General features: G+C 37.4%; 1 protein-coding gene across 16 annotated transcripts in view; it reads right to left on the bottom strand.

Moving 5' to 3' along the window:
* PAM (peptidylglycine alpha-amidating monooxygenase) overlaps nucleotides 1–15,007 on the bottom strand; it is a 286,468-nt gene that overhangs the window by 95,576 nt on the left and 175,885 nt on the right. For all 16 annotated transcript variants that reach the window (XM_023258791.2, XM_045034321.1, XM_023258812.2 and 13 more), the window contains 2 exons: nucleotides 8,163–8,248; nucleotides 6,686–6,769 (listed from right to left, as the gene is read on the bottom strand). In XM_023258791.2, the coding sequence (XP_023114559.1) occupies nucleotides 6,686–6,769; nucleotides 8,163–8,248 (170 nt within the window). The remainder of the gene's footprint in view (nucleotides 1–6,685; nucleotides 6,770–8,162; nucleotides 8,249–15,007) is intronic.

Here is a 15,007-nt window from a genome sequence, read left to right as displayed (position 1 = left end):
CTAATGCATCAATTTAGAACAAGGGAGCACAATGTCTATAAGAAATCAATCTCTGGGGCACCTGGGTGGCTCAGTCGGTTAAGCGTCTGACTTTGGCTCAGGTCATGATCTCACGATTTGTGAGTTCGAGCCCCGCGTCGGGTTCTGTGCTGACAGCTCAGAGCCTGGAGCCTGCTTTGGATTCTGTGTCTTCCTCGCTCTCTGCCCCTCCCCCCTCCCCTCAAAATAAATGAACATTTAAAAAACTCTTTAAAAATATCAATCTCTTTCTAAACTGGGTATGGTCTTACCTGCTTATCAGTCCCCTCTCTCACCACCTGCGAGAACTGTGTACTGACTCATGTGATTATAGCTATTGTTTTATTTTTATTTTTTGCCATTGGACGGTGACCTACATGAAGGCAGATTTTTGAGCCTACTCATCTTTACTTCCACGCAGTGCTCTGTGGGAATTAAAATGAGTTGAAGTGGTAGCTTGACAAAGAGGAACACACAGAAAATACAGAAAAGCAGACAGAAGGAGGCAACAAGCCCAATAACACAGAAAAACTCCATATATTCAATTTTAAGGGAAATCATTGTGCAGTCGTTGACGTTTAGAACGATATCCCAAAATTACAAAGAAAAGAGGGATGGGGATAGGGAGGGAAACTAACAGCTGTGTTGGACACAACTATAGACATTTAACATCTACCACCTATTTTAACTTGAAAAGACATGTAATATATTTGGGAAAGATTTCTGTCCAAAATATTTTATAATTATAATACTTACAGAGCTAAAACCTTGGCTTTCTAAAAAACTTGGCTATTAAAAATGATTTCTTCTTTAAGGGTTCTAACTGGAATTTTATGATCTGATTTTACTTATAACCCCAGAAATTTGGAGACTAAATTTCTGAGAGCTCACAGAAAAGAGAGTTGAAAACAGGTACCTCAGGTTTCAATCATCTCATTTAGAGTACAAGTATTAAACATCCCTCTAAAGGAAAATGAATCTTTTAGCTATATTCCAAGGAACATGCAAAAATGTATGTGGATTTTGAGAGCTGTGATGAAGGGGTAAAAGCAAGCCCTAGATACGTATGTGTGTTTGGGGCAAGGGTGTGGGAAGGGCTCTGTATCCTTGACAGTTTTCCTATCAGCAACAAGAGCTGAAGGGACAGTAAGTAGTTGGAAAGTAAGACAGTTTGGAAATTCTGCCACACAAAGATAGTCAGAACTTCTGCACTTGGGCAGAGGTTCTTATCTCCATTTTAAGGATATCCGTTCCAACTTCAGTTAGTGAGTGAGCAAGTTTTCCAATTTGAGAAATGAGTTACTGCTGGAAACTAGCAAGCTAATGCCGATAACTCTGGAAAGGAGAGGCCAGTTTCTTAAGATTCCCCTAGGCCAAAGCATCCAGAAGATGTGCCAAATTTCTACAGCAATCTTAGGATAATTTTCTTCTTGAAACAAGACATTACTGAAAAAAACTTGTCAAGAAAGAAAAAAGAGGAGGAATCTCTATTTCCTATTATTCTAATTCCCTTGAGGGCAGGGACTGTCTTGTAGTTTATCTTCTTATAAATGAACTATGAATAACAACAAATGCTGTGGAGAACAGGAAACAGTATAACCAGGAAACTTCTAGTAGCTTAGTTCTGTGTCTAAATACAACAAGACATTATAACACCCCTGAAAAGTAACCAACACACCCTTTATATTATAGGCAACTATGACAAAAGGTTGCATTTAGGGCAATTTATTGTCACTTTGAAGCCTTTTATAGGGACTATAATGATACTAGCTAATATTTATTGAGCACTTACCAGGTACCTTTCTATAAACCATTATGATCCCATTTTATAGATGAGGGGGCAGAAAGGCTTAGAAAGTTTGTGAGGGTAACAAAACAAGCAAGTGCCATTGCCAGGCCATCTGGTCTTAGAGTCTAAACACCTAACCCCTGAATGCTACTGCTTATGCAGGATATTCGTTTCTTTTTGTTGTTGTTGTTTTTTAATTTTTAAGCAATCTCCACATTCATCATGGGGCTCGAACTCACAACCCCAACATCGAGAATTTCATGCTCTCTCGACCGAATCAGCCAGGCTCCCTGGGACATTCATCTCTAATTATATTACATTATGTTTTCCATGGAATATTAATTTATAAAAATTAGTGAGTCTATATTTTAAAAAGAACTCATTCTGGCTTTCCGGAGCCTCAGTTCTGGGTTACCTGGGCCTCCTAAAGCCTCAATGCTTTCTTCATAAGGCTAGTGGCTTTTCCACACAGTCAAGCCTAGGACAGAAGCCTAGGTTACTGTCTGGCTGACAAGCACTCTGTTTGTGAGAATAAAGTCCTGACAAGGCTTTGTATGGTCTGGCCCTCACCTTTCATCAATGTTCTCATTTCTTGCCACTTCTGTCTTTACATTTCACACTCCAGGAGCACCAAATTACAGAAATTTCCTCATGGATGGGCTTTTCACTTCCCCGTGTCTATACACATGCTTTCACCTTTGTTTAGAACATGTCTTCCTCCTGCCCCTGCCTACCTGGGGGCTCCTGACCACCATGCAAATCCTTGCTCTGTTTCCACCTTCTAAGAAGCCTTTTCCTCTCGCTGTCCCCTGCTTTCCCAGCAAACCTGCGTGCTCTGCCCCTGCACAGCCTCAGTACTTGGTATACATTTCTAGATTTGTCTATAAATGCAGTTTTGTGCTTGTCCCTCCTGCTGGCATATACTAAACTCCTCTGGGCAGGAAGGTTAGGATACCAGCACCAGCATAGGTCTGACACTGTGATTGACATGGCATTTAATAAAGATAGCTGTTTTTAAATGATGCTTTTAACAGCTTCACATTCTGTGCAATTTCCAAAACAAACAAAGACCCAAACCCAAACAAATATTTCATGTAATTCCACAGAACTCACTCTAAAATCACATTCAATTTTTCCCACTAATAGAGACCACAGTGTAAGACACACCCATCTGGCTTCTGATACTTTAAAACATTCCAATAAATTTTAAAATATTTTACCTTCACTATTGGTGTTTCTATTAAAGAAAAGTTCTAGAGACCCTTAAATACAGAGAACAAACTGAGGGCTACTGGAGGAACGCTGGGTGGGGGTATGGGTTAAATGGGCAGACATTAAGGAGGGCACTTTTTGGAATGAGCACTGGGTGTAGTATGTAAGACAGGCATCACTGGGTTCTTTCTACTCCTGAAGCCAAGGCTACACAGTACGTTAACTAACTTGAATTTAAATTTAAAAAAAGAAAAAAAAAGTCCTAGCCTTCTCAGACGTGTAAAACATTCCCTGTAAGGATAAATACTCACACCCTTAAGCTGAACATTCTCCTATTTTTCAGGGGTGCAGTAACTTCCTTGTGGTGTTAGTCTGCTTTTGATGTATAATTTCTATACTCAAAAATATCATCAACAGTTTCAACATCATTAGGTTCAAGTCCTGACCAACACCAATATGACGATATATGTGTGTATGTGTATGTGCACATATGTGATTTTTCATCACTAGAAGATAAGATGATATAATTATTTTCTACTTCTAGGTATATCTAGATATAAGTGTGTCATCAGAACATAGAATTTTTATATAGTATAAATCACTCCTTATAGGAAATCAGGCATATAAAGGAGATTTATACTGATGCTTTTTGTCAGAAGGGTATGATTGAGAATACAGCACGCTAACTGGTAGGTAATGACAGACTTAACATATTACTTCTACTTGTGGAATTTTAAAAACTTCAAGATAATGTTATAACACTTTCAAGGAAAAAAATAATCACACAATCCTGTCTTTCATGCTTATTGACTATTTTCTTTTTTTTTCCTTGTTCCTTATAATACTTGGAAACATGCAAGCCTACTTACGGTTTTATGTGGTCTCTATACATTTTTATGATTTATTATTTTTGTTATTATACCATTTATTTAACTAGTCCCCTATTATTAGGGACATTTGTTAACTTTCCAGTTTTTCATAGTAATAGTTAATGGAGCAGAAACAACCATGGGTAGGTAGCTCATTTAAAAACAACAACTCTTTTTAGGATAAGAGCCTTGAGCAAGATTTTACTGTTCTATATAAAATGTATATAATATGATAATGTTGCTTTCCAAAACAGTGCACTAATTCAAAAAGCTCCCCAAACTGTACCACCAGATTAGTCCAAACCCTGGCAGTCCTGGGTTTTATAATTCAATCTCCACACAGCCCCAATTTAGTAAATATAAAATGCTCTCTAGTTTTAGTGAGATTTGATATTTTCCCATGTGTTTATTTACTATTCTGAGCCATGAACCTGTGTATAGCTTAAGGCACAAAACTGTATTTAAGGCTACTGAAAAAATTACATGGTGAAATTTTTTGTTTATATTTTTATTATATTACAATAAGGCCTATGAATTATAGCACCAGTAATGCTTCTAACTCATACCTCATCTGTACCTTCTTTTAGGAAAATTGTTCTCAAAAAGGTGGAAAATGAAAAATTAGTATAAACATTTCTGATCAGTCTCTTATAGTAAAGAATAACTATATATTTACATATTAAATATTGGAACTTTTATTATTTGTTTAATGTTTATTTATTTTTGAGAGAGAGGCAAAGTTAAAGCAGGGGAGAGGTGGAGAGAGGGGGAGACACGGAATCTAAAGCAGGCTCCAGGCTCCGAGCTGTCAGCACAGAGAGTGATGTGGGGCTCAAACCCGCAAACCGAACCGTGAGATCAAGACCTGAGCCAAAGTCAGATGCTTAACCAACTAGGACGCCCAGGCACCCCTAAATATCAAAACTTAAATTATCCCTAGATTAAACATAAATTATAAAACAAAATTAACTCCTCACCAGTAAGAACTTAATATATATTATGACAGTAATATAGCTTAAAAACTAGTCTATATCATCCATCTTGCCTAGGGTATCATTGTGTTATCTGTTAGCATGTACTATAAAGCTAAGAGGAATTAGATTGAAAAGTGAAGCCCAGTGCTCTATAGAGGGACCGAGAGTCGGAGTGGGGGAGCGTGTGTAGGTATGACCAGATACCTTAGTTGTGGGAACAGGGAAAGCCTTCCTTGCCTTCTTGGGAAAATTATTGTCAGGTCAGTGCTTTGGAAGTCAGCAGTGGTGGCATCTGCCTGTTCCACTGACACCCACACAGTCAATTTTTAGAAGAGATAAGTTCTGTCGTTGCTCAAACACATTTATTTCATTGTTTTCAACAGAATCCTCTATCAACACTACAGTTAACAACTTAAGGTTTTAGGTTCTGTTCCAAAAACGGAAAGCTATTTGCATACTATACCTCAAAGTATATTTTTAATAGAAAAACAAGTTTCATTTGGAAGGCAGGTTCATGGGCTGGTCCACAGGAGGTTGTTTAATTGATAATATGTCTGACTGCAATGTTAGCTCTAATTGAAAAATTATATACAATTTTTCTAACATTTGATCCCAGAGAAAGACCGCATTTACTGTCCCCATCCTGAATACTGGGAATCTATGGAAACTATCACCACACGAGGCACTCTCAGCAAAGGCCCCAGAGGATAATTCATAGGCAGAGATGGACATGTACTTCAAGACTTAGTTACTGGATAGAAAGCTAATGTGTCTGGAGAGGAAAATGTATCAGGTTAGTTAGCAGAAATATAACGTTAAATTAGAAAACTTGGGGCAATATGTGTAAGTCAGCAAGACATAGTGGAAAAGCTGATAAGCCAAGGAGAAGATTGCTTAATATTTACACTCCCGTGAACACTGAAGTGTGAACCTGGAAGGCAGTTGGAGTTTGACTAAATGTAGCAGAAGGAATAACAAGTACCAGTCTCTGTTGCCTTGGGAACAGGGCCCCTTCCTCATGTAAATGATTCTATAATAAGAAAAGGAGGGTTTAAATGAAGTACATAGTACAAACTTCCAGTTATAAAGTCATGGGGATTAATGTACAGCATAGGGAATATAGTCAATAATATTGTAATGACTTTGTATGGTGACAGATGGTAACTAGACTTATCATGGGGATCGTTTCATAATGTATAAAAATATTGAAACACTGTGATGAACACCTGAAACTAATCGGATATTGTATGTCAATTATACTTCAATTAAAAAAATGAAGTGCATCGTAATCATGGGCAGACCAATGAGTGTCTAGGGGGGTGTTCAGCAGTGTCAGAAGAGTGGGTGGGGTCTGTGCATTACTGCAGTGGATGATGGATGAGTTCATGAAGTGGCAAGTGTAGATTACAGAGAAAGCACTGACATGAGCCCTAGAGTCTGAGAACCTCCCTGATACTGCAAAGTATGGTGACTCACTCAATGGCTTGCCTCTAGCAATGGAAATAAATTGCTAGTCCCTATTCTTCTGACGATACTGCTTGCAAGGAGAGGATAGATAAGACAATACATTGGAAAGCAAAAGAACCATGAAGTCAGCATAAGAGAAAGAAGCATAGCAGAATAGTAGAATGTATAAGATGGCATCATTTCCAAAATAAAAGTCATTGCTTCAATCGTCTCAAATTAAAGGAAACAAAAGCAGTTTTTTTTTCCCAATGAGCAGAGTGTGGTCAATAGTTTGTACATAAATTTTAAGTTTTTGTATGTATTCTATATATTTATAGTATTGAAAGTTGTGCTTAGTTCCAAAATTTAAAACTTACCTCTAAAAGCACTAATATCCCCATAGTGTACTTGTAGTACAAAGTATTTACTTCCAGTCTCTCCTCCGACTCTGAATCCAACTCCTAAAGATTTATAAAGATGATAAATTAATATTTTAGAAATGAAAGTCTAAAATGGAACTAATCTCAGGTTGCTTATCTATGAAATCCAAAGGGAAATAAAATAGCATATAACATATGAAATTATGTTATATGAAAAAGGAAATGAACCAGGCATTCACTGAAAATTTCTAATATAATCTATCATTCCTTCTACAGGCTCTGATAGGTTTCTATCCATACTTCCCATTTCAGAACCAGAGTAAACACATACACTTTAAGAGAAGAATTTACTCATTTTGAAAGAAATAGAATGAAACAAAATTCTGCCATTATTGAGTACATAACAGACATACATAAACCCACTTTCATTTTGTTTTGAATATATTCACATTCATTTTTATTTTCTGACTGAATATAGAAAACAGACTTCTTAAAAATATCTCAGGGTAAATGCTTTTATTCCCATATGAAAACAGGTATCTGTGGAAAGGTCATTGAGGAAATCAGTTATCAATTAGATTACAAAGTCCAGTGTGTCAATAAGTGCTTGGAATCTGAAGGGTTCCTAATGGTCTTACTATTAATAGAGTTTCCTAGGAAGCTTTTTAAAAATCTACAGAGAAAATATTTACAGGTGGAGAAAAAAAATTTTTTTATCTGCTCAACCAATGGATCTTTAAAATGTCAACAAATCTTTAACAGCCTTCCCCCAGCCCCCATTAGTTTGCAAATGTGTTTGGTAGCAGCTGCCTGGTAAACTATGGAGAGGATTCAGAAGCTCATTTGAAGCAAAGCAAAAGAGGTATCAGTTAGAGCTGGCAAAGTTAGGGAGGCAAGAGAGAAACAGGTGTATAAGACACCATCCCTGAACCATGGCAGACATATTCTGTTACAGAACTGCACATTCCCTGTGACATTAAGAAACATCAAGGTAATAGAAGAGAGCCTGATAATTCATTCACACATTGGTAGTGATGAGCAATTTAGAGTGAAGATAGAAAGCCAGCTGAGGTTTGGTATTACATTAAATACCCAGGTTCCAAGACTATTTTTTTTTAATCTGTTTGCTGAAACAGCAATATATTTAATTCCTAGCTCTCTTGGCTTCTGAAATGCTCCTGCTGTCAGGAACCAATGTGCTGTAGGCCAAAGGTGGCTTGAGGTATTCTAGGGTATTTTCTAATTCTATCCAAGCTGTTGTGCTGGGCAAGTTATACCAAAGAGAGGCAGAGAAAGAGCAACTACTTAAATGAAACCTTTTCAATACAAAGCAGGTAATACAGATATTTTTTTAGTGTGAAATTGCAAAATGGAACACTGTCAACAACTGTGGAAAGAACATATAATAAAAAGTACTTTGGAGTCAGAAATTAAGCAGCTTTATAGAAGACTATGCAAGAGGCCTCAGATATACCTTTGGGGAGTCTGGTAGGGGGAGCATTTCTTGCCCAGGCATATAGAATATTGGCTTTATCTGTACAGGTTCCTTCATCACAAAACCTGAAGAAGAAAAAAAAAAAAAGTAGCCATAAATGAAGATTCAAGCAGCAAAATGCATAAAAAATCTCCACCAAGGAGGGCAGAGAGGTTAAGGGGAAGGCATTTGAAAACACAGTAAAATACGTCATTGTATCATGATTGTAGTCATACCAGCTCTAAGATCTTAACAAAGACTAAACAATAATTTTACATGTAAAAAAAGTAAACACAAAGGGAGATTTGTCTGTGTGTTGCCCGATATGAAACGATCCTGTGAAGATGATATACAATTTATAATGTGATATGTTCCCGTGTGGAATGTACTCTGTGTAAATTGGGTAGGAACGTAAGTATCACACAGAGAATGCATATAAACCAAAGCTAACACTGTTACTTTGGGTTGACTAAACCAAATGTCATACACATGTCCCCTTTGGGGATCAGCATCGTCAATATGTCTTTGGCCACGGCAAGAAACAGTAGTACCCAGTGCCTACTCTCAGCAGAGGGAGCAATACAAGTATATCCCATTAAGATGTTCCTGGTGTTATACATATGTGACTTTTTTCTTAAGTTTATGAATACTGGTTGTGCCATTTATAAGTTGTTTCATGTTGAGCAAGTCACTTGATCTAGTGAGCCTCAGTTTTCTCTCTGGAAAAACAGGGTTAGTTATACTTACCTCACAGTTTTTCCATAAATCAAATGAGATATAAATAAAAGCACTTTGTAAACCTCAAAGCACTATACTAGGGCAATGCATTATTTAATAAAACATTCACTTTATCTACAGACTCATTATTGAGAGGCAGTGTTGTGTGGTGACAGGAGCCCAGGCAGAAAGACGTATCTGGAGTTGAACCTCCCCCCTCATACAGACTGGGCATGTCTGTAAACCCTCCCAGGCCTGGTTCCTGTATGGAAACTTCTCTGATTGGGCTGTGGCGGCGATGTGGGTAAGACACTCACTATGGTAACTGGCACATTGGAATCTACATCGGTAGATCCAATTTCATAAGCGAAAAGCTGTCTGATTACAAGCCACACATTTTTTTCCCCATTACACTGTATCTCTTAGTTTGTTCCATTCTAAGAATTGGATTTGTTCAAAACACCATTTGGTGATATTTTTAAGTGCCTTTCCATATTTGTGTTTTGGGAAACTGGCACTAAGCAAGGTCAGGGTCAGGAGTTTGGGCAGACTTGAAAGGTTTCAGGACTAGCACTGAGAAGGACAGAGACAGCTTCTTGGGCAGGACATTGGCTCACATGGTAGAAAATGGGCAGTACCCATGGGCTGGGAGAGAAATGAAGGCAGACCGTGGTAGCTTTCTAAACAGGTTAGGAACTGAGGCTTGGGGAGGACCTGGGGGAGGCTTGAGGAGGACCTGGGACAACACCCAGGTCACAGATAAGAAAATCACTGGTAAAATGTACCTTCACACTCAGAGGCACAGACATGTCCCTGCTTATAGACAGAAATGGGTGGGAGAAAAGGCAGTAAGTGCAGACAGTTGTTATCCATCTGGATAAATGATTGAGGGACTGGGAACCAGGAGGTCCCCATAAGGTTATATTTAACAAATGTTTTGCTTCTCTCAATCAGGCTGTAGAAAGAAACTGGTTAGTGTGCAGTGTAAAACACATCAACCTGTGGTTTCTTAGTGTTCACTGTCAAGAACAATATATTTATGATGAAGGATTATTATCCTGTGAGACTTGTGCACTGGAACATGTCTGTGACATCCTTGTGCCAACCATACCAAAGGCACAGGGAATGGGACAGTGCCCAAAAGCAAAATTTTCCTCCTTGGACTCATGCTATTATAGTTTTAAGAAATGAGACTGTCAGATGGGATGAACTTTATATCTCACTATTGTGAGCTACTAAAATTTACAGACTCGGGTGGCAGTTTACAGAGCTTTCAACGAAGATCATAAATATACAAAAGTGCCTAACATCAACGTGATGACAGTCTTAGGTTAAACAAGATAATTGTTTCTTCTGATATGGAAGTCAATTCAGTGTATGAGTAGAGAGAACCGGAATGAAATATAACAGAGAAAACAGCTTTAGTACATTTTTCTAACGTACATATTCGATTATGTCATTCACTGGCACCAAATCTTTCAAATGCTTCCTCCCAAATAACATGAAAATAAAATCCAAACATTGTAGCACAACATATTAAGACTTTTCATTATGGGGATCTTTTATATCTCAGAAAAAAATTCCCCTTATACTCATGCCAAGTTTCTGCCAGTTTCTTTTTTTTTTTTAATGTATTTATTTTTGAGAGAGAGAGTGAGACAGGACACAAGTGGGGAGGGGAAGAGAGAGACAGAATCTGAAACAGACTCCAGGCTCCAAGCTGTCAACACAGAGCCAGACACGGGGCTTGAACCCACAAGCTGTGAGATCACGACCTGAGCTGAAGTCAGCTTCTTAACCAAGTGAGCCACCCAGGCACTCCAAGTTCCTGCCAGTTTGTAAAGTCTCTCTTCTGTACTATTCCCTTTGCCTGGAAAACCCCTTCCCCAAATCTCTGCCTGACAAACCTGTACTGACTTTCTCCTTCAAGATTCCCTCTAGGTTTTCTCCTCAGGGAAGTTTCTCTGGTCCCTATCCAGGCCAACTTGTACTTGTTAACCATAGTGTTCATCTTAAGTATCAGCTTACTAATCCTGTGCATACTTTGTGATTTAAGGTCATAAACTCCCAGCACCTGCATACCTGCCTGTCACTGAGTCAATATCCAAGAAGTGTTTGGTGAAGTTGCCTTCCAAGTATGTTTTTAACTTTTCATATATGAACACTTAAAAAATCTGAACTGACCTTAATTTTATTGTACTTTCAAATATAAAATTTTTTTTTAATTTACTTAAAAAGTTTTAACTAAAACATTAAATAATGATAAATCTGAATTATTACTTGCCTGGTGTTTTATAGAAATCAGCTTTCACAAGAAGAATACAACGAGGTTATGCTTTACAGCTGATTAAGCTCAGAGAGTTTAACTTCCAAAGGTCATGTATTCAAGCCCTGATTCAAAGCTCTGCCTGTCACACTCCCTTCTGTCTCAATTCATGAGATTGATGTATGGGCAGAAAATTATATTCTATGAAGATAAGCTTCGATGACTACACTACTCTCATATCTGAACTAAGCTGCAATGTATGTACACAATTCTAAAACAAAATTCTAGATAAAATAAGTTGTCCTCACTTATTCACAAGAAGACAATGATTTTACATTTTCTTTCTTTCTTTTTTTAATATTTACTTTTGAGAGACAGAGCATGAGTGGGGGAGGGGCAGAGACAGGCTCAGAGGATCCAAAACAGGCTCCCTGCTGACAGCAGACAGCCAGATGCAGGGCTAGAACTCACAAACCACCTGAGCTGAAGTCGGACCCTCAAATGACTGAGCCACCCAAGTGCTCCAGACATTTCATTTTCTTCTGAGCTCTGGTAAAAGTAGAGCTCCAAAAGCAAACCTTGATTTTTTTAAGTCCTGTTTTATAATTTTTAAGAAATTTATTAAACTCAAGACTGAGTAAAGAATGGCTCACTGGAAGGCACTGGGATATTCAAACTAATCCTAAAACTTAATATGTGAGAGGACTAGGTAAAGAGGAAAAATAAGAAAGCCAAGAGAAATGGGTTCTAGAACAGATGATACAATGGCAAACGGGTGGCAAAAAACATTTAATTAAAATCCCTGCAATCTTTTCATTTTGATTTCCATTTTCCCTTTCAAGTGAAAAATAACATCATATTTTCTCCACATAAGGTGACCACCAGGATAAAGATGGTATTGTGTATTTTGGCTTTTCAAAGAGTACTGTAAAAATAGAGAGGATTTTTACCATTCTTATTAATAAGAAAAGTCTTCAGGCTAGGAGGCAATGTAACCCTTGATCAATGGCTGTTGTAATTTCAGGCTTCATCAATTGGGTTTCTTATTCTTATAAATCTAGCAGCTTCTCCTAAAGGCTCCTCCAGATTAAGCCTGTTAATTGTGAAAAGATTCACACAGTTCCCTTGTGGTTTCTTAGTAGTCATAGTAAAAATGATGAGAATTAACTTTTGAAAAGAAAACTATTCTGGATTCCTGGACCGTTGCTTTAGAACCTTTTCACCTCTAATCCATGGGGAAACCATTCAGATGGCATGAATATTTTCAGACTATGCCAAGCACTGAAAAATGCTAACCTGTCATTTCGAATTATCCAAATAAAGCATGATTGACTGTTAAAGTACTCTCTAGTTGTATCAGTTAAAGGCTATTTAAAATCCAAGGTTACTCAGGGAAGATCAGATCTGACAAGTCATTTCTTCTTTGTCTAAAAAAAATTTTTTTAAATAAAATTGTCATGCCTTCAAGTTAAGTCTATATAGCCTTAAATTCCAATTTTAATAAATTAAATATCAGGGCCACTGAAAAACTAACCCAAAGTTAGAATGTTTCTTTAAGAAACACAATATATAATCAAAGGCACATGTGGAATGTCTTTATCATTCAAAACTGCATCCTGAATAATCAGATATTCAAATTTCATTAACTGTTCTATAAACCCATAGACAATTATTTCCCAATTCAGACAAATCCTATGTGAATATCAGTGCAAGGGTAGGCAATAGGTATTGCTAATAACACAGTAATTAGAAGGATACTTAACGGAAAAGCTAAATGAAAGTGGTGATTTAAAGTGGCCTGATAAATAGCCCCACAATACCCACACTCCCACCTTCCCAGCAAGATTAAAGAAGCCATAAATTCCATAAAAAAAGAGGGCGGGTTTGTTTTGTTCACACCAAACTTTCAGTGCCTAACAAAGTACTTGGCACATAGTGAATGGTTAATAAATATTAACAAACGAATGAGGATAACAACTACCATTTATTAAGGACCTCTACGATCCAGGCACCGTGCCAAACACATTATTTACATTCCTTTACTTATACTTCATGATGACCCAATCAGGTGGGATTTGTAGTCTCATTTTACAGATAAGGAAACAGACGAACACAGGTTAAATAATTTGACCAATGTTTATTACTACTGGCTCTAAACTAGGTGTTACAGCACTATGCTTCATCTTGCCAAGAAAGAACCATATTCAAAGTTATGTAATTTTTGTTTCTGTTGAAACTGTCCAAATGGTTATAATCATGCCATTGTATATTATGAAAGTTTACACTAGTCTACTAAGAACTGGTCAGTTGCTAAGGAACTCCTATCAACACCTCTAATCCAGGCACCTACAAATTAGCCAAGGAATAGGTTCACTGGTAACTAGAAGTAAGAATAAGTACCAAGTGTATTTTATATAAACAAAGATCCCTTATGCTACCCTGATATGCGCTATCATATGAATCTATTGCAATAGAAAAAGAAAATGGATACAGTTAATTTTAGCCTAGTAGAAATTTATGTCTAAAATTTGCTACTACAAAGACACACTTTGTGTCCTCATGGCTTAGAATGAGGAACAGCGCAGTTTTTGGAGATTGTGTTATTTTTATTTATACTGACGAGGATGTTATGTACGTTTAGCTTTACAAGTTTCTTTACAGCAGAAGAAACAAAGAAGAGACTGCAGAACATACACTGTGCACGGATGACAGATAGCTAGGATATGGAGAGGATGCATAAAGGCAGTGTATGCGAATGCCACTCCCAACCAAAGAATCATTAGCATCATGAGGGAGGCAACAAAACTGTAGACGTATCCGGAAAGTACTAGCACCCTAAGAAAAACAGTCATTTAAATGAGTAACCAAGCAGGGTGTCTCACATACTGGCTCCTCTCTCTCTCTCTCTCTCTCTCTCTTTCTCTAGATATATATATTTGTATGTTTTAGCTACTTTTCTCTTTCACCACATCAGCATCTGTAACCCTGTGGAGACAGTGGCATTTAAAAAGACACAGCAGGTGGTTAATAAATAGAAGCAGTTGAAAGGGACTGAAGCTGAAGCCTCATAGGATGGTAAAGCACTACTGCTTTAGCTTGAGAAGGATTCCAAGTTAGAACAGCTGGAAACAGCCTCATTTAACCAGCTGGGATTCTTCTTTTCAAAAAAGATCAAACAACCCTGTAGAAGCCATCTTTGATTTGTAAAAAGTACTTGGTCATAAGCATCATTAGAAATAGTTTTTAAATCAAATATTAATTGCTAAGACTAAACATAATGACTTTAGTTATGTATAGAAGATGACGCCTAAGTACAAGGCAGGATACATGAGAAGCCCATTCGCTTTAATCACCCAATATTGTGAGCACATAATCTTGCAGTTTGCAGCCATAAATTGCTTTAAACCCTAAGTCCTGTGCTCAGCAGATAAAAGTGCACAAGCCTGTACAAACTAGCATTACAAAAAGTGGTGCTCCTGAATTACCCCAAATGTCAAACAACTTGTATGAACAAAACATCATGATTTTCAAAGCCTGAAATACTCTCCATAGCCAGCCATGCATTATTTTAAAAAACTGAGAATAAAAACAGAATAAAGAAAGGTATTCGTAGAATAGACAAATGTAATATTTCTAAGATCTTTAGAAATTTACCATTTTTTAGCGAGGAGCTGTAATAGATGTTTTATGTCCAAATTACCCAGTTTACTGCACCTCATTTCCTTACTGACCCTAAAAGGTACATCTACTCACCTATGCCTCACGTGTAGCCAACAAATCTGGAGAACTTAGAACTGCTACGCTTTGAGTGAAGTCTGCAAACACCAGTGGAGTCCAACAAATCATGCTATTGCTAGCTTTG

Source organism: Felis catus, chromosome A1 (assembly GCF_018350175.1).
Source record: "Felis catus isolate Fca126 chromosome A1, F.catus_Fca126_mat1.0, whole genome shotgun sequence".
NCBI classification, from domain to species: Eukaryota; Metazoa; Chordata; class Mammalia; order Carnivora; family Felidae; genus Felis; species Felis catus.
Note: the sequence above shows the minus strand (reverse complement) of the source record. Positions and strands in the feature narration are given on the sequence as shown.